At 45.2% G+C, this 25172-nt stretch overlaps 2 protein-coding genes across 6 annotated transcripts in view; one reads left to right on the forward strand and one right to left on the reverse strand.

Moving 5' to 3' along the window:
- Window positions 1-10844: 10844 nt before the first annotated feature.
- On the reverse strand, window positions 10845-18806 carry PIGP (phosphatidylinositol glycan anchor biosynthesis class P). Of its 2 annotated transcripts, XM_054713541.1 has the most exons (6): window positions 18508-18806; window positions 17937-18035; window positions 17426-17553; window positions 16542-16614; window positions 13809-13927; window positions 10845-11085 (listed from the first exon to the last, which is right to left on the reverse strand). In XM_054713541.1, exons 1-6 carry the CDS (start codon window positions 18789-18791, stop codon window positions 10955-10957), a joined length of 834 nt encoding a protein of 277 aa, XP_054569516.1. In that variant the 5' UTR covers window positions 18792-18806; the 3' UTR covers window positions 10845-10954. The 2 variants fall into 2 exon arrangements, with proteins under 2 accessions (XP_054569516.1, XP_008143937.2); XM_008145715.3 differs by lacking the exon at window positions 17426-17553 and having other exon boundaries at window positions 18508-18574.
- A 27-nt stretch (window positions 18807-18833) lies between these two features.
- The window catches only part of TTC3 (tetratricopeptide repeat domain 3), a 94735-nt gene continuing 88396 nt past the window's right edge, over window positions 18834-25172 (forward strand). For 2 of the 4 annotated variants that reach the window (XM_054713535.1, XM_054713536.1), the window contains exon 1: window positions 18903-19026. In XM_054713535.1, the coding sequence (XP_054569510.1) occupies window positions 18963-19026 (64 nt within the window). In that variant the 5' untranslated portion in view covers window positions 18903-18962. Of the gene's footprint in view, window positions 19034-25172 lie in introns of all 4 variants that reach the window. The other 2 variants (XM_054713538.1, XM_054713539.1) reach the window with 2 other exon arrangements.

Consider the following 25172-nt stretch of genomic DNA (forward strand, 5'->3'; position numbering starts at 1 on the left):
GTACGATCCCATTGATAAGAAACGTCAAGAAAAGGCAAACTGATAGCAGTGGAAAGCAGAACAGAGGCTGCTTTGTGCTGGGAGTGGGGGTGGGATTAAGTGTAAATGGGCACAAGGGAACTTTTAGGGGCGATGGACATGTTCTAAAACTGGATGATGGTGATCGTTGCACAAGTCTAAATTTGCAAAATCATTGAATCACACAGTGCCAATGGGTGAATATATAGTATACAAATTACAAGACAATGGAAGCTGTTTTAAAAGCTTAAAGTCTCCCGTTAAAACAATATTTGTGGCCTTGGCCAGGTAGCTCAGTTTGTTAGAGTGTCTTTCCAATACGTCAAGGTTGCAGATTTCATCTCCGGTCAGGGCACATCCAATGAATGCATAAATAAATGGAACAACAAATCAATGTTTCTTTCTGTCTTTCTGCCTCCTCCCTCTCTCCTTCCTTCCCTCCCATATTCTGTCTTTCTAAAATATCTCTCACACACACACACACACACACACACACACACACACACACACACAGAAGCCCACACAATATATGTATCTTTTTCTTTAGCCACTGAGTCACTACAGGCATAATACAATCTTTTTGTGGCATGACAACAACTTTAATTTAAAAAGTAACCCAAAGGAAAAAGTTCCAAAGAAATCCTTTGGTTTCTTCCCCAACTCCTGGTTTCTCCTTTCCTGGGTCTCTCGAGGTCCCGTCTCTGTGCACTTGCAGTGACCTCGGAGCCATCCATCACATGAAGAGGTGCAGGTGTACTTTTAGGATGACGACTTCAGTTCCAAAGTGAAGCATGAAGGGAAGATCAATCGCTGGGATCCAGGTCACCATCGGGCTTGACGTTTTTGTGAGCATCTTAAATTACTCTACATCCCAGGATTATGTCGTTAAACAATTCGATAGGGCCAATACCCAGGTTTGTTAGGTGTAAAGTTTGGGGCTTCAGTTATCCACAAGATCAATAAACAATGGTCACCAACTGTCATAATTGGAGGTCTCTCCAGATACATCAGATACTAACAAGCAAATTTGGAAGTTTTACATAGCTTTCCACAATATACGGTCCCTAACAATAGTTATAGCTACCATATAGGTCATTAAAAGACATTTTAACAAAATTTATTTAAATACATTTCTTATCAACATACATCAGATACAGAAAAGTGAGCAAATTGTACGTGCTTGGTGAATTTTAAAAGATAACATACCTGCCCTGGCTGGTATGACTCAGTGGTTAAGAGTGTTGACTTTGGGTCACGGGTTCAATTTGGTCAAGGGCACATACCTGGGTTTCAGGTTTGATCCTGTGCTGGAGGCAACCAGTTGATGCGTCTCTTTCACATCGATGTTTCTCTCTCTCTTCCTCCTCCTCTCTCTAAAAATAAATGGGAAAATTATCCTCTGGTGAGGCTTAACTAAAAAAAAAGAAAATAGAAGATAACATACCCTTTTACATCCAAAATTAATGTAATATTGTATGTCAACTAGACTTTAATTTTTAAAAAATAATGAGAAAGTAAAAAATAAAGAAAAGGTAATGCACCCTTTAAAAAACAGCCAGGTTAGCAAATAGATCACCATCACCCTGGAAGGCCCTCTGATGCCCCTCCCAGCCCCACACTCTCTTCCCCAAGGATAACTGTTTTGGCTTCTAGTACCATAGGTTCGTTTTGCCCAATTTTGCACCTTATGTAAATGGACTCATACAGTATGTGCTCACGTGTGTCTGGTTTCTTTCATGCAACACTGTGCACATTAGTCCCTGACTGTTCAATGGCACCTGATTGTGGGAATATGGTCCTACTTATTTCTCCATCCACGGTCGATGGGCGTTGGGGCTGCTGCCAGTGTTTGGCTGCCATGAAGACGGCTGCTACGGACATAGCCGAGTATGCCCTTTGCGCACACGTGTGTACATTCCTGTCGAGGAGATAACCAGGGTGGTTGCTGGGTCCCGGGGCATGTGTATGGTTGGCTTTGGAGTAAATCATTTTATTTTGCTAAAATCTAGAAAGCCACCTGAAGTGGGTTGGCAGTAAACATACCTAAATGTGGAAATCTCCTCAATACAGACAGGCGACCATCCTACTTCAGAGTCGCCTGTGCAAACACTGCCGTGCAGGACAGCTGAGAACAGTCAGGAGCTGCTGGAGGGTGGTGTCTGCCGAGCGGGACTGAAGACACCACCGCCTGTGCGTCTCCGGCGAACCTCCTGGCATTCGCTCCTGCAAGCTGCGGCCCGAGCCTGGTGAGCATGGCTGGGCTCTGACCCAGAAAAAGCATTCCGTTTCCCCCAGGAGCTGGAGGTCAACGTACTATCGTTATTAATTTAAAATAGTTATTGATTTCAGAGAGGGAGAGACAGACACATCTATGATGAGAGAGAATCATGGATCGAGCCAGGAACCCGGGCATGTGCCCTGACCGGGAATCCAACTGTGGCCTCCTGGTTCATGGGTTGACGCTCAACCACTGAGCCACCGCTGCCAAAGTAATGACTAGCATAGGCTGCCGGGCGAATTCTTCCAGTTCCTAGGTGGCACTTCTCTGCCGTTTTCGGGAGCTCTGTGGACGTCACCGGGGAGGGATACAGGCTCCCGCCTCTAACCAGTGCTTCTGGGAAAGTTGCGGGCTCATAGTCCATCCCCGACCTGTCACCTCGACATGGGAATTCACGCCAGCAAACCCTGATTCAGCCGCGGCGCTGCGGGAGAATGTCTGTACGGCACAGGTGAATCTCGGGAAGCCAGAGCCGTCTACTGGAAGCCTGGCGAGGGCATCCACATCAACTTCCCTTCCGGGTCGCTGGGCTGGCTCCGCACCTGGGTTTGGAGAGAGCCGTCTCTGGAAACAAGCCCCTCGGGCTGGCTGGCTGCCCGTGGGAAGCGGGCGCTCACCAGAATCCCCAGGCTTGGGAAGTCCTTCACGCAGCTGTGGACCAGGCTGCAGGGGGGTCTCCGTTTTGTCTCCTTTCAGCTTCGCTTTTTCTCTGGACTCCTCCCGATGTTGCTTGAGCTCAGCCAAGCCTCTGCACTGCTTTGTTAGAATCCAGAGGAACCGTGTCTGGAAAGGGCCTGCGGTCTTGCTTTCAATGGGAGGCCGTGACTGCGTCTGTTCCTTCTCCTCCACCAAACCCCAGAGCCCCAAGGGAGGGGCTGCCTCCTAGCTCTCAGCATTAAGAGGGGTTACCATATGCTCTTGACCATCTGCTGTGGTTTGCTTTAAAAACTGCCACCATTTTTAAAAATATGTTTTCATGGATTTCAGAGAGAGGAAGGGAGAGGGAGAGAGGTATAGAAACACCAATGAAGAAAGAGAATAATCGACTGGCTGCCTCCTGCAGGCCCCACACTGGCTGGCTGGCCGGGCTCCCATGCCCTTGTTTAAATGAATTGTTAAAACCATGACCCTTTCTTGCTCTTCTGCTAGCTCTTTTTAAATAAAAGTAAAACAGGACACCTCGGCGGGTGTGGCTCAGTGGTTGGGCGTCGACCTATGAGCCAAGGGGTCCTGGGTTCAATTCCTAGTCAGGGCACATGCCCAGGTTTCAGGCTCGATCCTCAGTAGGGGGAGTGCAGGAGGCAGCCGATCGATCAATGTTTCCATCTCTCTATCCCTCTCCTTTCCTCTCTCTCTAAAAAAAAAAAAAAAATGATAGAGAAATAAAAGAGGAGTTGGATGGAAGAGTTCCTTGATCAGCCCTGAGAATGAACACAAGTCTTGTTCTGCACACAAGGGACGGGCAGGAAGCTCGTGCTCATGTCGCTTCCTTTGTCGGTTACTTTGCGAACCCAGAGTACTTTCTGGGTGATCTGACCTTCGCCAAGCATGTCACTTCAGGAAAACCATCACACTGGGCTTTTGGTCACACATTCAACAAAATATTTAAAATGTGGTGAGAAGACAGCAGTAGATACAATAAAAGTAAAAAAGTCTTGCCTGGCCGGTGTGGCTAAGTGGTTAAGCGTCGACCTATGAACCAGGAGGTCACAGTTAGGCACATGCCTGGGTTGAGGGCTTGATCCCCAGTGTGGGGTGAGCAGGAGACAGCCGATCAATGATTCTCTCTCATCATTGGTGTTTCTATCTCTCTCCCTCTCCCTTCCTCTCTGAAATCAATAAAAATATATTTAAAAAAAAAATCTCAACATAGTTTCTAAATAGTCAAGACCCAAGGGATCAGGACTGTGCCTTGTTTTTTTAAAATCACAGTCTGCCCTGGTTGTTATTTAGAGTGCAATCCTTCAAAATTCACGTCCGAATAAAAGAAAACATTGTCTTGTGTTAGTCAAAGAAGTGCCCTGAGTTCATTCTATTGACCTTGCTGTCACCTCCGCCCCCTGTCCCAGCGGCCCCTGCCCATTTCTTCTGTCCCGTGTGTTTTGCCAACACTTCTCCTGGCCAGCCTGACAAGTCCAGGAAAGTTCAGTCCACTTGTCTCCAGGGTGGGTTTATGTCTGAGCCTGCTCTCTCCTGAAGCCATGTGTCCCTAGCCAGCAGGGGCCAGTCTTGGAGGCCCACCAGGCCGGACTGAGCCGCTCCCGTGTCCTCCCCCCGCCCGGGACCCGGCAGATGGTCTCTGTCTCAGGCCTGAGTCCCCACCGGCCTCTCTCTGGGACTGTGTGTCCACGTTTAGGGACCACTCACTAGCAGAGAACTGATGACCCCATCCCAACCCAACCTGACTCCCACAGTCTCTCTGAATCCTTCCTCAGGCAGCTCCCCACCCCCTCCCGGGTCATGTCAGCAGACCTCGAACGGAATTTCCCACCCAGGTCCTCAGAGCGGATCTGGTCAGAGCCAGAGGGGCCACAGAGAGGGTCTGGGGCCAGCTGAGCTGAGTGCTGTGGGATAAAACAGACTGCTGATCTGCAGGGCCCTGCTGGCCCCTCCTGACCTCTGACCTCCATAGGCCTGCCCGTGAGAGCGCTGCCCACTCATCCCCGGGCCGCTGCTGAGTCCCCATGATGCTTGCAGACTTCACCCCTGCACCCAGCCACCGGGCCAACAGCGACCAACCCGCCAAACCGCGCAGAGGGCCCCTCTCTGCTGCACAATCTTCCTTTCTTGCTGACTGGTGCTTCATTCGACCACTCAGTCCCTCAGTGAAAGTACATAGAACACCGCCTACTGCCCAGGCACCACCCCAGGCCTCAGGGAGATGTGAGTAAGACAGATGAGGCCCCTCCCCAGGGGGCTTCCAGTCTAGTGGGGACAAAACAATGATTACCACAGTGGGGTCTGTGGACGAGGACTGGGCCACAGCCTGTGCCACCAGCCTGAGCCGAGGTGGCACAGAGGTTGAGGGAAGTGTTTCTAAACGCCTAGAGCAATTTGACAGTAATTTTATGTTTGTTACGTTTAGTAAAAAAAAGAAAGAAGAAAGAAATCAGGCTTCTGCTATTTGTCTTCTTTTCCATGTCACTTTCCTAATAATCCGTTTTTAGGATATTTTGCAGAAGTACAGATCTATAATGGACTGGAAATTTAGAAAAATGCATCCTACACCCCATTTTGAGAAGCATTGTTCTAAACTACAAATGCAGTTTGTGCCACGGAAAACATGATGGAGAGTAACGAGGACAAAGCTGGTCCAAGGAGGGTGGTGTTTGATGGGACCTGAAGGAACCAGGCCGGCAAAGAGCTGGGGAAGGAGCTTTCCAGGCCAGGGAACCGCCTGTGCAAAGGCCCTGGGTGAGCAAGAAGCTACAGGGCCGACAGGAAGGAAGCCAGCGGAGCTGGAGCAGGAGCAAGGGGGCATGGGAGGGTCGGCAGGCAGGCAGGCAGGCAGGCAGAGGCTTGGTCCGTGGGTGCATTCTGAGGGCAAGAAGGTATTGAAGGGCTCTCAATGGACACACACTTCCCATCGGCCCCTTTCTGATAGCACAGTGGTCGGCAAACCGCGGCTCTCGAGCCACATGCGGCTCTTTGGCCCCTTGAGTGTGGCTCTTCCACAAAATACGATGGCCTGGGCGAGTCTATTTTGAAGAAGTGGTGTTAGAAGAAGTTTAAGTTTAAAAAATTTGGCTCTCAAAAGAAATTTCAATCGTTGTCCTGTTGATATTTGGCTCTGTGGACTAATGAGTTTGCCGGCCACTGCGATAGCACACGCACAGGGCAACCTCATCCTGGACTCTCTGGCAGGGCTTACGCATGAGATCCAGGACACTGTGACAGCAGCACCTCAACTAAAGTCCAATCCCGAGACAGGGGTCCGCGGATCAGCTCTCCTGGGAAGGACCGGCACGCAAACCCTTTGAAAGACTCCTCTGAGCCTCGACACCAGGTGTTGCCGAGATGGAATTTGACTGAAAGACTCCCTCAGGGATAAAATACTTTAACTTGGGAAAAAGCTATCAAGAATGGAAAAGAGAATTCATAATGTTTTCTGAGAAGAGTAGAGACTGGGTAATAAGTTGGTTGATCTGGCCTTTGATCAACAACGGAGTGATGATGGGTACCCTTGACAATGATGCTCAGGCTCTATGAATTTCTGAATCCTTACCAGGAAGCTGATGTGATTTAAGTATAATTTTAGAACTATGCTTTCTGTATCCTCTTTTAACAACGTGGCAAGCTGTGATTGAGACGTATTTCACAGGGAGGTCTACAAGTCTTCGATAACTGGTACTCGCCGCTAACCAGTTATCTTCTCTGCACCCTGCTGCTCTCAACAGGCGAGTTCCCCGGGCACTGACACTGAGGGGGAAAGTATGTATTATAGGAAGTTGCTGCAAATTGTTTACAGAGATGCCTTAGGCAGGTTTAATTTCTGAACCAGCCCCATAATTACTTTTATTCTTGCAAAAGAATCACTTTGCATATGAAGGGAATTTTCTAAATGAGTTTGAAAGTCTGAGTCATGCCCTCCAAATAAGGGATGTTTGCCTCCTGCGGCTGCCAGGCCGCTCTTGATGTAAGTTTGCATATTAAATAGGTCTCAGTCAATTCAGTAGCTATCCAACTATACCAAACGATGCTTCTCAACTTCTTTGAACTTACTTTGTTACTCTGGAAATGATCATGGAAGACCCACTGTCACGTTCATGAATAATTATACATGATGCTGAGTAGTGAAAAGTCATGCTTTGCTGGTCAGAGTATAAAATTAAGCCTTCCTTCCCGGGTAATTTGGCAATAGGTGATGAGCACTTTCAGAAATTTCATATCCCTAACCTTTATAGAAATATTTCCTAAGGATATAATCAGAGATAAATACAAATATTTTTATACAAGGATATTTGTTAAAATAATATTTATAAAAATGAAAACTTACAATTCATCCTACAATCCAATAACAAGAAATTTGTGAAATAAATTATGGTGCATCTATATGATATAATATTATACAGTTGCTAAATGCTCACAATATGATGTTATTTGAAAAATAAGGCAAACATATTTACAGTGTTGAATCTGTTGATATTGTTGTTATAAACACATCCTTAGAAGGGCTTATACAAAACTATTTAAGATTATCTTTGGGTGATGGATTATAAATAACTGTTTCTTTGTTGTTTTCTATAGTTTTAAAATGCTCTACAATGTATTTGTACTACTTTAAAAATAAGTGATACTTAATAAAAACAATGAAAGTATTTAAAACATCAGTCCTTAGGTACCATTTTATATTATTAATGTAGATTTAAAATGGTACAATCATGAAATAACCTTAGCCATGATATTACAGACTTTTAATCAAGGGTATTTCTGAAATAATCTATAACTAATCCATAGAATGTATAGTTGATGGACTCTCAATACCTTTCAATCACCCAAGTTGTTTGGCTCATGGCATTTTCATGATTTATCCAATGGGGAAACTCTGATTTAGCCCAATGCACTAGTCCTATTGGTGACAAGGAGGTCCTGATAAGGATGGATGGAGAGGTGAAAACAAGGGCAAGTTTTGGGATCTACCTTCACTGAAACCATTTTCTTTGAGGGATTGGATATCTGATCTGATTTCATTTATGTCAGATCTTTGAACAAATGACTACACAGGTATGTTTGGGAGGGAAGAGGTTAAGTGTAGAAGCAGTGCTTGATTTAAGATTTGTTTGGAACCACTTATCTCTTGGGTTGCTGACAGCAATAGGCATTTTTTAAATACCAAAAGGAATGAAAGTAGACTGAAACCTGGTTATTTCTCTATCTTCATTCAGATGAATGTTTGAGTTAAAAAACAACCCAAACCAAAACAAAACAGATCAAAGTTACTTTTGAATTTGTCATGCATCTGCACCAGGTGTGTGGCCTGTTCTGTCAGGATGACCTAAGAAAGATATTTATTTTGTAAAATAAAGTTCAAAAAGGCAAAGACATCATTGACTTAGACCAAAAACACCCAATAACTCCTGCAATTGGATGGTCAATAGGCATTGACATACATCCCTTATTTTGACCAGAAAGGGGTAGAGTTATTCCCAAGGTTAAGTAAAGGTCATCTCTCTCTGCCAACTGCCACTCGGTGGTGATGGAAAAGCAAAGGCTGAGGTGGGGTGCCTGGAAATTTCACTTAAGAAACAAATGGCCCCAGTCTGTCTGTTCACTCAGGTCATTTCTGTTAGTTTTCCCATAATTGTACTGGATCAGCAGTCAAGTGAAACGACAGACTCATCACTGATAGAATCTCTGTCCTGGGCCGACCATTCTTTGATTTGTGTGTCTGTGTGGCCAGGGCCATTATTTCTCACTGCCTTTTGATCCTGCAGCAGGCCATCTATCTTTCACACATTAAATTTAATCTTCACGTTAGATGCTGATGGGGAATTTGATCTGGAGTGGCTATTGGACTAGTTTCACAAACTTTAGTAACTTCAAAATAATATCTTAAAAGACTTCAAAATTTGAAAGTAGAAAGCAAATAATGATGGCTTTCTAGTAATTTAAGGTTGTTACAAGATCTCCAGTGATAATTCTGATTATTTAGGTTCTTCAATTATTCAACTCCTTAAAATATGAAAAGTATACACATCTCTCATTGCATCTTCAAAACAATTGTAACACTTCTGATGATTCCAGATATGAGCCTTTGAACTTTTTTTCATTCACCAACTATATACTAGGTCAGTGGTCGGCAAACTCATTAGTCAACAGAGCCAAACATCAACAGTACAACGATTGAAATTTCTTTTGAGAGCCAAATTTTTTAAACTTAAACTTCTTCTAACGCCACTTCTTCAAAATAGACTCGCCCAGGCCGTGGTATTTTGTAGAAGAGCCACACTCAAGGGGTCAAAGAGCCGCATGTGGCTTGCGAGCCGCGGTTTGCCGACCACTATACTAGGTTCTCTGTGTTAGGAACAAGGGGCCAAGGATGACTCAGGGAAAGAGAACTAATAGGATCTACAAAGATAGATGAGAGATTTATCATGAATTTACTGTGGATCGAGCCCACAACCCAGGCATGTGACCTGGCCGGGAATCAAACCTTGATCTCCTGGTTCATGGATCAACACTGAACCACTGAGCTACACCGGCTGGGCATCACACACGATTTTTATCCATAAAAGATGTTCGCTGAACTAATTACTTAAAACTGGGGAAGGCAGACAACCAAAGTGGCCAGTGTAAGGGAACGATCATCTTTCTTCTCCTGTTTCTGCCTCAGTGACTGAAACCTCCTGCCTTCTGGGGGAAGACACCTCAACCATTCTCTCCTCCCCACGCTCCTTACACTCAGGGGAGATGTGATGGATCAGACGGTGAGAATGGGCACAGGTGACTGGCTGCACACTGAGTTGCCTGCTATCTGCCCCAACCTCCAGGTTGCAGCCCACCCACCACAGTCGCTGTGCATGCCACTGGTTGGGCGAAGTCTAGATCTGCAGGCCCAGCCTCCTCATACCAGATTTAGGGAGGAGAGCCTGGTTTTGGCTTCCAGAACATGCCAATCCATGGTGCATTAACTGAGAAACCAGAGGGCTGGATGGGGCCTCAGCAGCTGACGCAGGTTGACTCAGCTGCTCCTAATATTTGGGAGCCAGATAAATAGGATTTATAACTCACGTGGGGCCATCCTGGCTGACTAGGGTGCAATGCGACATCTGAGTCACTGTGAGTCTTGGGCTGGCGTCATCCAGCCCTGGCCATGTGACTCTCTGTGACTACGATCTGTAAAAGCAAAGCGTGGGTGCTACTGCCGAGCTAGGCCGAGACAGATATTTCATTATTGGAGAGGTGTTATGCAAAGTGCTGAGGTCCCAGAAATCCAGCTCCCTCCCACCTGAAAGTCAGTGCTCCAGCTGCTTGGAAGCTCACTCTGCCCGCCATTCTTTCTATGACTGGCTCCCGTTTGCGCCAATCAAATCTCAGCTCATCTGCCACTAACTGAGCAGCCTACTTGAGCACTCGATCTAAAGCAGTCACGTTCTAGAAACTGTACTATCTTAATTCTTTGCACAGCACTCAATTCCTTATTGGTTTGCTTGGTCTATTTCCACCTGCCTCTAAAATGTGGGCTCTTTGAGAATCTCACTGCAACATCCCACTGCCCAGAAAAATCCCTGGTCCCTAGGAGTACTCAATAAATAAATATCTGCATCTGAGACATGAATCTGATGGCAAGGACACACAGAAGATGAACCCTTCCCCCAAACGGGAGTCTGAGTTCTGGGTCTCGAGAATAAACGGTGAGAAAGACACAGTTGCTCTCTGGAAGTGACATGAATGACTCTTTGGAGGAACTTCCTGCTTCTATAGATGCTTCTTTGTTAAAACGCCTGCTCTATGGTAATGATCAATGTTTTGTTTATTCTGTCCATTGGTAACTAACATTGGAGAACTTTTACAATATTAATGGAGCTCAATCTAAGAGAAGTTCAACTTACGTTTTTCAAAATATTTTAATACTGGGTATTAATAAGATAGATAATTATGGTCAAAATTATTATGCCAAAACTTGCAATATATGTTTGATGGTAGTGTACATACAACTCAGTTTTTGGTGTAAGACTCTTTGGCAGTCAGAAAGAACATCTGATTTACTTCGCTAATAGGAATATCTCTTAATGCTGGGATGGCCTCTTCCTGGTATTTCTTCTGCTGCTGGTTTTTAGCATAGTTATCTGCAAGAGGACAAAAGGCTCTGATTACCCAATGAGTTCTTCTACCGTCTTTATGGAGACCCAGTACATAATTTACTAGGCTAATGCTTGGATAACGACAAATACGTTTAAATGTCATTAAAAGATTACTTGAATGCTCTCTTTAGAAGAAATGTCCCAATTAGACTAGAAATTAGCAAAGTACTTTTAAAAAAATATATACTTTTACTAGAGGCCCAGTGCATGAAATACATGCACCAGAGGGGGGCGGGGAATCCCTCAGCCTGGCCTGTGCCCTCTTGCAGTCTGAGCCTAAGCCAGCAGTCAGACATCCCTCTCCCAGTCCGGGACCCCTCACTCCTTACTGCCTGCCTGCTCGCTGCTCCTTAACGCTGCTGTGGAGGCAGGAGAGGCTACTGCTACCGTCGCTGCGCTCACCAGCCATGAGCCCAGCTTCTGGCTGAAAGGAGATCCCCCTGTGGGAGTGCACTGACCACCAGGGGGCAGCTCCTGCATTGAGCGTCTGCCCTCTGGTGGTCAGTGCGCATCATAGCAACTGTTCATTCTGGTTATTCCACCATAACGGTCACTTAGACTTTTATTATATAGACTAGTGGCCCAGTGCATGAAATTTGTGCATGGGGGGGAGGTTATCCCTCAGCTTGGCCTGTACCCTCTCCAATCTGGGACCCTTCGGGGGATGTCCAACTGCCTCTCGCAATCCAGGACCACTGGCTCCTAACCACTCGCCTGCCTCCCTGAATGCCCCTAACCACTTCTGCCTGTCTGCCTGATCACCCCTAACTGCTCCCCTGCTGGCCTGATAGCCCCTAACCACCTCTGCCTCGCCCTGCACCCGGACCCAGGATTCCCTCCTCCAGCTGGTCATGGGTTTCCGGGACCAGGGCTTCCCTCCCTCTGGCCGGCCGCAGGCACCCAGGACCCGGGCTGGCCTCACCTGGGCTGGCCGCAGCCACAGGGGACCATGGGCGGGCAGCTTAGCCTGGGCCGCAGCCCCAGGCGCTGGTGCCCAGGACTGCAGGGCGTGCGGTTTGTCCCTCTCCTGGGCCGCAGCCTGGCTTGTCCCCATTCCTCTCTCGTGAGCTTATTTGTGCCTGGCTTGTCCCTATTCCTCTCTCCCCAGTGTTGAGTGTCTGAGCCTTACTGAAGATGGCATGAGGGCGTGATGACCATTTGCATATTAGCTCTTTATTATATAGGAGGATTGATTTCAAAGAGGAAGGGAGAGGGAGTGAGATAGAAACATCAATGATGTCTCAAACATCAGAGACACATCGATCGGCTGCCTCCTGCACACTCCCTACTGGGGATTGAGCCTGCAACCCGGGCATGTGCCCTTGACCTGAATCAAACCCAGGACCTTTCAGTCTGAAGGCCGTGTTCTATCCACTGACCCAAACTGGCTAGGGCTAGCAAAGTACTTTTTTGCATCCCTAACTTGGATAAGAAAGTAATATTTCATTCATCAGTACAATGATGTGTTAAAGTCCCATTTGCACATCTCTCATAGGAACAGAATCCTATTCAGGCTGACAGAATATATTTAAATCACCTAAAAACTATTAAGTCATTTGGTACAATCATTCATATAAACTTAACACTTTCCCCCTTCTGCACAAGTTGTCTCTTTGCCGTGATTCCAGTCAAGAATGCAGGGAATACAGTAGGTTACCAGAAAAGAAGCGTCAACCTGTGAATCCGGAGGTCATGGTTCGATTCCTGGTCAGGGCATATGCCCAGGTTGTGGGCTCGATCCCCACCCAGTATGGGGCATGCAGGAAGCAGCCAATCAATGATTCTCTTTCATCATTGATGTTTCTATCTCTCTCACCCTTTACCTTCCTCTCTGAAATCAATAAAAACATATTTAAAAAAGAAATATAAAAGCAATAACTGCCCTAGCCGATTTGGCTCAGTGGATAGAGTGTTGGCCTGTGGACTGCAGGTTCCCAAGTTCGATTCTGGTCAAGGGCACGAGCCTGGGTTGCAGGCTCAATCCCCACTGTGGGGCGTGCAGGAGGCAGCCAATCAATGATTCCCTCTCATCACTGATGTTTCTATTTCTCTCTTTTTCTCTCTTCCTCTCTGAAATCAATAAAAATACATATTAAAAACAAAAAAAACTATAACTGTTTTGCAGAATACAATGTATAGGCTCATACACACACAAAAAGGCTTTAAAAGTTAAAAAAAAATCATACCTGGAAACTGAAAAAATACTTTACTTGGTAGAATCTAAGCAAGCTTAGGAGTCTGCCTATTTTAATCATTAGATTTGGGGGAAAAAAAGAACTTTAAAAAAATAAAACTGCAAAAAACATGCTGTGGCTTGTCTACCCCTTACTGGAGTCAGGTGTACACAGAGATCCTGAGGACCCCCCCCCCCAAATCCCTCCTCCTGGACAAGCTCTGCATGGGCCTGCGTGCCCCCCATCAACACTGCCTGCTGAGGAGAAAGGAAGTTCCTGTCAGCGAAGCTGCCGAGGAACATATTCCAGACTTGTGGTTTCATGGGCAAATGCACCTGTTGACTATGCTATGAACAGGGTATTCATCAGAACTTCTTTCCCACGTAAACCTGCCTCTGGTATAACTCTGCACTATGTCTCCCAGGTTGGTGTGCCGACGTGTCATTTTTGCAGCCTGTTCTTGGTTGCTTTTCTCGATAAAAGCACTAAGAGTCCACTCCTCCGTCCCCCAGCACTCCCCTTGGTATAATTTACCTGTGACTGTATGAATGGAGTTGAGTGGCGAGGTGCTCATCATGTTTATTCCAAATAAGAGGACATACCCGATTAGTATCGTAATGAGGAGGTAGACGGGCAGTGCGACTGCCCAGTACCTGCAGAGGAGAAAATTCAGTGGGTAACAGACTTCCCCCAAAGCCACACTTCTTATGAGTCCATCAGGAAGTTAACATAACGTTTAAAATTTAAAGTAAAACAGGTACTGTACACAAAAGACAAACAGTTACGAGGCCTGCTGTCTTTTTGTCTGTTTGCTCATGTTCCATGCTCCCATCAGTACTCAACCCTCAGATTCTCTGACAGGAAGGGCTCTAATGTGACTCTCAATGCAGCTGAGCAAGCACATCCAGTGACTGCAGGTCTGAACTGGGTGCACTGTTTCTTTAGTCATTTTCTCCTACTGTTTTCCCTTTCTGGAACTTGTAAGAGTTAAGATTTTTTTCACCCTGTTATATTTTCCTCATTTTTTCCATTTGCTGTCTTTTTTCTACATTCTGGAGATTACCTTTGGTTTATCTTTTAACCCATCAATTAAAATTTCAATTTTGGATGTTATATATACACTGGGGGCCTGGTGCACAAATTTGTGCACAGTGAAAGGACATTAGAAGAAATATTTTAATATCACTATTCACCCTTTCTCTATAATAGAAGTGTCAACTAAATTCATGATTGACAATGACAGATCCAAACACACATGTGCGATTGGCGCCAGTGAGAGTGTTATATGTATTGTGCATGCACGGGTCAACTTAACCTTTTATAGATATAGAATAAACTTGCTTAATTAGACCTGCTTTCTGATTGAGCTAAACTTTTTCCAGCCCAGTGAAGCACCCCAACTTCTCTTTCAGGTAATTGTCAGCAACACAGCAGTATAAATCAACGTGAAGCAGATTATTATTATAGATCACGCAGGGAGAACAAGGGGTAAAATATTTAACCGCAGCAGTGTTTGACTATATTCTGCACAGTGAGAAAACCTGAAGTCATTTTCAAGGTCCACCATTTCTTACTTCTTTTCAGTCGGGTCAAGTTACTAAGCTTTCTCAATCTCTGTTTTCTGGCTAATGAAAAGAAAATAGGATTCCACTGAATCTCCTATCTACCTACTCCAGGACTTCTGTGAGGATCAAATGAGATGAGGCACAGGAAAACGCTTCACAGACATTTGGTTAAAGTGTAAAATGCTTCCACCTGGCTATAAAGCAAGTTGTATTCCTGGGCTGAAGAAACTCCAAGGAGGCTAGTTGCTATGGAGAGGAAGCCAGGCATTGCTAGTGACATCATTACCCAGCACAAACAGCCACTGTTTCCAGGCTGGGCTGGGCTGTGGGCCACATTTTGTGCCATGGGATCTTGGCAGTGTCAGCTGCAATTTGGTGGGGTGTCGCTCCGGGGTGGTGGCAGGGCCTGTGTCCCACTTGGGGGAAGCCGAGTGTTCCTTTTTGGGCACCAGGTCCGTGGTGCCCTTTCTCTGTAAATGGCCAATGCACATCATGGCAACTCCTGCATTGAGCGTCTGCCCCCTGGTGGTCAGTGCACGTCATAGCTACCAGTCGGACAAACACTTAGCATATTAGCCTTTTATATATATATAGATATTTCTAAAACCGGTAGTAATTCCTTAAACATTCCATTTTTTTATAGCATTCTGTTCTTGTTTTATAGTGATTTTCTTCTGTTCCTTCCGTTAGCTCCCTTTCCTTCAAGTTCCCTTTCTTTCTTTTGTATTTCATTTTAGAGGCTTTTATAAAATGGTAAGTTATGGTTGTCCACTCACATTTAAAAATGAAGTACTAACAAGGTTATTGGAAGGCCGGTGTATATGTGGGCCGTGATGGCGAACTGGCGAGTCTCACTGTAGGAGACCCAGCCATTCCACCGGGGGACCACCAAATGTCAGAGATTACAGATGCTTTCCCCTAAGCTGGTCAACTTCCTTAGGGAGGAGCCTCCTGTTTTGCTGGGAGGAGCAGCGTGGTATAGGCCTGGAAGCCACAAGCCTGGGAGCGTAGTGAGGAAAGGTGCTTGGGGGCATCTTATTATTCAGCAATGCAATGATCTCCATTCTCCTCCCTGTCTTTAGTAAGGTGCCCCATTCCCAGGATCAGATCTCATGTCTACAGACTCTTATTCAACGTTCCAGGGAGTAAAACTGTCTTCTGCAGGGGAGGGAGGGCCAGTCTCCCTGCCTTAAGGGATGAGGAGGAGGTTTGGGGGTCTTGTGCTCCTTAAACACTGTTTTCAGCTCAATCCAGAATGACCACGTTAAAGAGGTATCTGTACGTCCCATTTCTAGCCTTTCTGGAATTCTAAGGCACAGATATTCTTGCTGGCTTCTCTGCTTCAGCAATGTGAAAAAGTGGAAACCAAGTTAGTTACCTCTCACCTCTGTACAACTCTAAAATTTTGTTGATGCTTCTTACTTGCTATCCCATTATTTGTTACCTTTAAAATACATATATTTTTCCCTACAGAGTTACTTTAGCAAGGTGTTGGAAGGAAATGAAGACAAACATACATTCAACACATCCTTTTTAATTGGAGATACATCTATAATGACCTTTAAAAAGCTTTACATTTCTATTTGGTTATTTATGGATCTTAAAAGGGTACTTAAGATTTGAGTAGTCTTAACAAAAAATCTGATCCTTCAAAACAGCATTAATACACTCTTATTTTATTTAAGCAACATATTAAACTTACTTTTGAGGCCAATAGGTCAAGCTTATGGCGTTCAGCCAGGACTCGGGAACAAAAGCCCACACGAGGTACAGGACTGTAGGAGGGGAGAAAAGGCTGGTGAGCTTGCATTTCATCCTCCAAGGATCACATGAAGCAAAAAGCTCCCGTAAAGCCGCCCTGACTCGCTCATAAATGACTGTTCCCTCCTTCCCGACCTTCTAGCTCCTTGTTTGCATCACTCTGGTTATCACAATTACCTCCCATCTTTCCATTGTGGCAAAAAAGCGACAGAAGCCCCGCTGGCGTGGTTCAGGGATCGAGCGTTGACCTATGAACCAGGAGGTCAGGGTTCGATTCCCGGTGGGAGCACAGATTCTCTGACAAGAGGGGCTCCAACAGGCCACAAGAGGCAGCAGCAAAGTGAAGTCTGCCCAGCGTCTGGGTTCACATTCTAGCTGTTTTTTACGGACGGTGTGTCTCAGTATTCTCATCAGTAAAATGAGGATAATAACAACATCCACCCCACAGGATTGTCGTGGGAACGATAAGCACTGAATAAACACTGTCACCAGTTTTTTACACCTGGAGAACCTGAAGGCTCAAAGAAGTTAAGTAAATGGTCTCAGGTCACACAGCTAATCCGTGGAGGACCCAAGCTCTGAACCCAAGTTATAACTTCACTCCATAGACTTCTCTACCCAACAGCTTGGCTGATGCAGTTAAGGTCCACACCCCCCACCTTCCTAGTTTCCACAAAAATTCCAAAAAGTTGGATGATGAGTACCCAGTTCTCTCCCTCTTGTCCCCTCATAATTCTCAACTCCCTTTGGGGAGAGATGTGGGACCTGGTGTGTCTGGTATGTGACTCTGGCTTTAGTGTCTCTGTGAGCATCAGTTTCTTTTACCTGTGCAACGGGATCTTACAGGGATGGAGTGAGACCCCGCCTCATGCATTCCCTTCACTCCCCAGCTGCCACAGCAGCACAGGAGCCGCGTCCAAAGCCCCATCCAAGGCCTTCCCACTTTCTTCCTCCTTATCGTTGGGAAGAAAGCGAGCTGATTTCCTAGTCTGTTTCATGTCTCTCGCTGGGCTCCCAGGCACTTACCACCCTGAGTGTTAGGTGTCTATTACTTGTCTTGTCCGTGAGACCATGACCACCGGCCCCAGGTTCTATTCGCTGTGCAATCCTACCTGGTGCTGCATAAACAGCAGCTGAGATTAAACCTTTCAGGCTACTGCCTGGCTTACAGAACCCTCTGAACGCACATGAGTCCCCCCTTCAGGTTTTCTTAAGAAGAGACATGGGCAGAAAGAAGCACAGCTCATGGGAGCACTCCAACAACAAAGGCAGTCATTTCCTGTCCTTGGACACCAGAGGAAGGCCGTGGCCACCCATCCATCGGCAAAGTACTTACTGAAGCAAAACTGGGAGCTTAAGAAAAGAACAAAGCCATAAATCGCTCTTTCTGGCAATGGCGACGGTGAATTTTCCACCATTTTCCCTTCGAGACCATCTGTGGGAAGGAAACACAATCACCATTAGTGATGTACCCCCCTCACTGGTATGTTATAACCTCATCGCTTTGCCACGGGGGGCCACGGGCGCAGCCTCTGCAGTGTTTTTTTCCCCAGCTTAAACCACTGCGAATGGCTATCCTGCGCACACACCCCCAACACACGCCCGCTTGCACACCAGCACCCACGCCTGACCTGCACGCGCACACCGGCTGCCAAACCTCGCGTGCACACGCGCACACACGCCAGCACGCGCACAGCCTCCCGTGGATCGCGGGGGACGGGGGGAAGGCTAAGGGGGGGGGGGTGAGGGGGTTGGAGGGAAGACGCCCCCGCAGGCTGCAGACTTCGCCTCTGCGGAAAGGGAAGAGCTGGGCAGGGCGCGGCCTCCGCGGGCCTGGGCCGCGGCGCCCAGGTCCGAGCACCTGCCTCGGGGGGCGTGGGGGGAAGGCTAGCTACTGTTTCACGTACGAGGTCAAGGGGGTCCTCGACCTTGACTCCTTCAAGCGCCCACTTGGGCCCCTCCCCACAGCTCGGCTTCTCCGCGAGGATCCTCCTGCGCAAGCGCCGGCCCGGCCGCCGCAGAGGCGAGAGAGGAAAAGCCGAGCGAGGAGCCAAAGGGGCGACGGCGCCTCCCGCCCGGGCGCAGGCGCAGCGCGAACCTGGTCCGGCCGGACCTCGCGAGCGCGGGGTCCCGCGGGATCGCCCGCTCGCCGCCGCCGCGGAGGAGGGGGCGGAGCGGGGCGACTGCGCATGTGCGCGGCTGCCCACGTGATGCTGTGCCGCCCGCGCCGCTGCCAGCAGCCGCTCGCGCTGGCTGACGTGGAGGGCCGCAGGCGGCAGCGGGTGCGTCGGCGGCCCGCGACCGAGGCTTGCGGTCGGCGGGCCCGGGTGACTGGCCACCCGGCGCGCGGCAAGGCTTCTGGATGTGTCACCGTGTCGCAGAGCGGCCGCGATGCCCGGGGAGAGGGGCGCTCCTCGTCTCCGTGGGTGTGTGGTGAGTGTGGGTGTGTGCGCGTCGCTCGCTGCGGTGCCCGCGGGGTGTCTGCGCGGGACGGGGTGCGGGGGATGAGGTGCGTGGGATGGGGCGCCGGGGCGCTGGGGGTGTGGCCGCCTCTGTCGGCCCCAGTGGGTGTGTCCCTTTTGTCTCGCGTCCCCCTTCTGCCAGCGTGGGCCCCTCGGGGTGCTTGTGCGAGGGTGGGCGCAGCCCCTGGGCGTGCGCATCCCCCGGCCGCCCGCGCACCCGCGTCTGGAGGGTGACCCCGCTGCTGGGCGAGGAGCCCTCCGGCCGGAGCGCGCCGGCACGCGCCCGTGGGCCGCCTCCAGCCCTTTGGTGTCGGGCGGGTTCTTCCCAGTGACGGCGAGGGCGCCCCCGGCCGGTTGCGTGACCCCGCTTTGGGTCCCTGCCCCTCTCCGGGGGGGGGCGCGTCCCCCGCGCGCGTGACCGCGCTTCTTGCGGTCGCGACCCCCCCGCCCCCCCGCCTGCAGCATCCCTCGCCCGGGCGTGCGTCCTCGTGTGCCCCCGGGCGCGGCGGGCGCCTGGGTCCTGTGGAGTGCGTGGTCAGTGTGCGGGTGTTCGGGAACGTTCGTGCACGCCTCGTCCTCCGTGTCTTGTGTTTCCTCTGTCTGCGACACCTGTTTTCCAGGCCGGGCCGGCCCCTCCCGGCCCCACGGAGGGGGCCCTCCCCTCCCCTCTCTGACGCCACTGCAGCGCATCCTCCGCCCCCGTGGCCGATGGGGAGGGGGTGCCGCGGGTCCGGCCAGCCCCTGCGTGGTGCTGACGCCATCGCCTGCGTCGAGCCAGCCCATGCACGAGGGGGGCCAGCGACCAAAACTGGAGCGGAGGCGGAGGTGAATTGGGGCGCTACCATGGGCGCCTTTTCCAGAGGCGCCCTAAACCCCCCAAAGCCCTTCGATTGCAGACTTTTTCCAATATTTGCAAAACAAATAACAGCCGACCCTGGCATTCTCGATAATACTTAACGGTTCGCGCAGTGTTTTATGGCGTTCACAGAAATTCCCTCTCTCCATTCTGCCCAACATCCTGGCGAGGGAAACTAGGGAGACGTTTTAAGATTTTCCTCCTCCTCCTCCTCCTCCTCTGGGAGCAGTTTTCTCATTGTTACAGCTCTAGCTAGGACATTTTTCTATTACAAGACATTTGCATTTTTATTCTAAGGGAAATGGCATTTATTATAAGGATGTGCAAAAAAACTTAAAAACCCATTAGGGGCCCAACTACTCCTCTTGTGCAAAGGTTCCTGCTCTCCGCTCAAGGGCTGCGTTTTGGTGTTCATTTGCTCGATTGTCTTACTCTTGCCTAATTTCCCTTTTTTTTTTCTTTCTTTTTAATTTCTGGTATACTTCATATATGCACTATTAAGGGGGATCGAATCAATCCACGACTCAGACTTACAGATGTAATAATTTTGCCAAATTTACTTTAGATTCGTTTTTTGTTTTGTTTTTTTTAAGAAATAAAATTGTAGGTATTGGAGATGGTCTCATGTCCTCTCCTTCCTTCCATAGAGGTAGCCACCGTGTTTAGGTTTGTGAACATCAGTCCTTTGCATATTTTACTAGTATACTTGGATCACGGTGAATCCATAAGCAATAATATAGTGTGTTTTTAAACTTCAATGGTATGAAAAAAATGTATCTTTTTGCAACTTGCTTTTTTATCAATCAGCATTACCTTTTGATATTTATAAACAAATAAATTGGAAATTTGAGTTATATTTCGTTCATTTTAATTGCTGGTATGGAAAACCATTGTATGAATATACCATTATTTATCCATTTCTCTGTTGATGGACTTTTGAGGTTGTTTCTGTTTTTTTACTCTAAAAACAAACCCACAATAAACATCTTTGTACTTGTATGCTTGTGCACACATTTGGAAATTTCTCCGGGAAATACACCTAGTCCTTTGCTGGATAGTAGTGATATGTGCATCTTCAACTTAACCAAAAATCACAGAAGCTCTCAAAATGGTGGTTCTAATTGTGACTCTCACCGATACTGAGTGAGGATGCTCATTTTCTCACATCCTTGCTTTGCTAACTTTTACATTTTTGCCTTCTCTTTAATGACCAGCTACCTTATAATTTGAGCTTGCGGCTAAATTTGGCTTCTGCTCTAGCCAGGTTTATCTCAAGCAGCTAACTGGCTCAGTCTTCATCTAATTTGTCCTCATAAGATTAATTGCAATGAACATTTACTTTGTACCTAAGGTATGTCAGTTCCTTTGGTTGATAAAAAGCTAATAATTTCCATCGTGTACCTCTCTAGTGGCAGGTGAGGTGATTTAATTACTTTTTTATATGAATTGTTTTTAAAGATCTTTTTTCTTTAATGTAATATTTGATACATTCAGAATATATATAACCTATTTAAGTTGTGAAGCAAAATAATAAAATGAACACCTATCAATCCACCACTTATTCAAAAACACACACAAAATAGCCTGTATTGAATGTGCTCACCTCCAGAGTGACTTCTGAATTGGTCATTCATTGCTTCTTAAAAAATAATTTTATCAGAGATGTATACATCCCTCAACAGTGTATGGTATTTGTTGTTTTTGAGTTAAAAAAAACCACGAATATCGGATACAGTTTTCTTGGACTTGCTTATATCTCTCAAAACCAAGTATAGATTTAAATGATCAATTTTCTTTGCTGTGTAATATTCCATGGGTGAATATAACACAGTATATTCATTATTCTGTTGATGGGCATTTTGCTTCTAGGTTTTGCTATTAATGAAGGTTCTTGTACATATATTCTAGTACACAGTTACAAGAATTTCTCTCATTTTCACACTGGGTATATGCTCCCCAGGGAATGATGATGTTTAGGGAGGATTTGGACACAAGTGATGTTTATGAATCAGCTTCTAGGTCACGTTTCATATGGACTCTCTGAACGTGGTAATGCCTAAGGCTTATCACAGTGGCCTTCTGATTCTAGTTTCCCCCCTTTCTTTTCACAATACCACTCACCCACGTGGAATCTGCCTAGGGCATTACCCCAAGTGGGAAAACTCCACCGAAAAAAAAGGGATAACTTAAAATACAGTGTTTAGTGTTAGGGGAAGCCTCATTCAATGCAGGCACTTCCCATCTCCTTAAGAGCTGCATTCCAAAAAAAACTTAACTTTTTATGTGTAATTGTCACTGTATATATTTAGTACTTTTATTAACTCTGCTGCAATAATTATAACATAATTTAAACCAGTGATATGTCACTTTTATTCTAAAATGTCACTGATATTCCAGAAATTCATCCTTTGCAGTTATTTAAATTTAGGCAAAAATTTTTCATTGTCTTCTTAAACTATGAAGAGTATGTCATTTTTAAAAGCATTTTGATGGGTTGTGAGTAAAAAGGGGTGGACACCACTGTGATAAGCTATCAGGTAGAAGTGGATTGTGGGTTATGGGTCATGAATATTGGAGTTTACAAAGTGATACCAAATTGTTTTCTGAAGTGGTTGTACTACCTTATACTTTGGCCAGCAGTTTTTCAAATTATATACTTTGCTTAGCAGTGTGTAAGAGTTCTAGTTGATCTAGATCCTCTCCAACACTTGTTCTCATCAGACTTCTTAATATTTGCCAATCAAATGGGGATGAAGTGATGTATCATTGTGGTTTTAATTTGTATTTCTTTGATTATTAATGAGTTTTCTTTTCATGTTTACAAACCTTCTGTTTTCCTTTTGTGAAATACTTGGCATATTTTTTACCCATTTTTCTATTGGGTTGACTTTTAAAACTAATAAACTGTAACTCTGATCCTTTATTGATTATATGCACTGTAAATACCTTCTGTGACCTATCTTTTAACTCTTGATGTTTTTGTTTTTGTTTTGGTGAACAGAAGTTCTTAATTTTAATGTAGTCTAATTGGAAACTTTCCGTAGCCCTGGGCTTGTAGAGACATTCTCCTGTGTTCCTGTTTAGAAGTTTTAAAACGATGCCTTTCACATTTAACTTCATAATCCATCTGGTATTGATTTCTGTGCATGGTGTGAGGTAGTGATGCTCGTTCCACCCCCCTTCTCCCCCAAGTGGCTACAGTTGTCCTCTGATCATCCATTGAAGTGATTCTGTTCACCAGTGGTACCCTGAACCTCCTCTTTACCCCCTCTTTTTCATGTTTACTTTCTACATGCATGGCTTGTTTCTGGCTAAGCTTTCTGTGTTACTTGTCCACTTGTCTATCTCTGTGTTGATACCACTGTCTTAATTTTTAATGCTATAGCTTAACCGGAAATCTTGATAATTGGGGGGAAGGGAGAGGGGCTTGAGTCTCAGCTGTTGGATCTTTGTTCTTGTTTTAAGAATCAGTTTGTCCGTGACATGAAAAATTCTTTGGGAATGAATTGGAATTGATTGAATAAGTTTGGAGGAGAGTTGAAACCTTCCTGTCTGAAAACGTGGTATTTCTATGTATTTAGGTTTTAAATGTATTTTAATAGAGTTTTGTAATTTTCTCCATACGCATCTAACAGTTTTTAAATGTTGATTTCGATGTTTCTAGTAGGGTTTTTTTGCTATTATGAACTGTTATTTTTTTTAAGATTCTGTTTTCTGTTTATTGTTGGTAAATGGAAATTTAATGGATTTTAAAATATTGATCTTTAGTCATCCATTTGATAAACTCTAATTATTTCTAATATTTTCTGTAATTTTGGGTTTCTATGTGGATAATTATATTTACAAATAGTGACTCTTTGGGTTCTTTCAGTTTTCCCTTTTATTTATTTTTCTTGTCTTAATATGCTGGCTTGCTTTTAGATCTATGTTTAGTGGAAGTGATTATGGTAATTCATTAGAAGTGATTATAATGGACATAAAAGTATTGTTCCTGACTTTTAAGGGAATGCTTCCCCATTAAAAACTCTGTTGGTTATGAATTTTTGTAGATACCCTTTAATTTAGGGAAGTCTTTGTTTGTGATTTTGTCACATACTTTTCTGCATCTGTTGGGAATATCTTGAGTTTTTTCTCCTTTAATGGATTCCAATTAAAACATTTTAAAATTCTTAATTCTTACATTCTTTCCTGAGATAAACCCAAATTAATGTTGGTTAATTGTCTTTTTGCAAACTACTAGATAGAGCTTGCTAATATTTTACTTGGGATTTTTGTATCTGTCTTATGAATGAAATCACTTGCCATTGTTCTTTATTGACTATCTAGTCTAACTTTGATATTAAGGTTACACATGCCTTATACCAGTTAGAAAGTAGGTCCTCTTTTTCTCTTTTCTGAGCCAGTTTGAATTGGAGTGATTTGTCTCTTGAAAGTTTAGTGGAATTTAACTGTCAGAGCGAATGTTTTCTTTGTGGAAGGATTGCAAATGTTAATAGTTTAGTAGAAATTAGCAGTTGAAATTAGGTGTTTCCTTTAGTCAATTTAGTAATTTTTAGAAATTTGACCTTTTAACAAAATTTTCTTGTTTATTGGCATCAAGTTCATGTTATTGTCTTATTCCCTTTAAATCTTTATCTGTGATTGTGTTCCCTTGTCTTATTTTGATTTTTATTTGTGTGCAAATACTCTTTTTTTCTTGGGTTAGTCTTGCCAAAAGTTTATCTATTTTATTAATCTTGGCAGAGGATTAATTTTTGGCCTAAGTAGTCCTTTATAATATATATGTATATATATATATATATACATATATATATATATATATACACACACATATATATATACACACACACACATATATATGTATATATTTTAGTTCATTGGTACCTTTTTTTAATTTTCTTCCTTTGGGTTTATTTTTATGTTATTTTTTAACTTAAATTGCATGCTTATTAATTTTCAGTTATTCCTTTTTCCCAGTATAAGAATATAAAGCCATAAGCTTCTCAAAGTTCATTTTTGCTTTATCTAACATAATTTAATTTATAATGTTTTAATTAACTTTCAAATCTAAGCATTTTTAAAATGTCCATTTTGATTTCTTCTTTGACTTACATGTTTTTAATTTTCAAATTTATTTACATTAACATTTTTTTCTTTTTACTCATTTCTTAATTGTTGTCAGAGAACATAATGTGCATTTTATCTTAAGAAATTCTTTGCCCTTGCTTTATGGCCTTGTACATAGTGAATTGTA

This window comes from Eptesicus fuscus, chromosome 3 (assembly GCF_027574615.1).
Source record: "Eptesicus fuscus isolate TK198812 chromosome 3, DD_ASM_mEF_20220401, whole genome shotgun sequence".
NCBI lineage: Eukaryota > Metazoa > Chordata > Mammalia > Chiroptera > Vespertilionidae > Eptesicus > Eptesicus fuscus.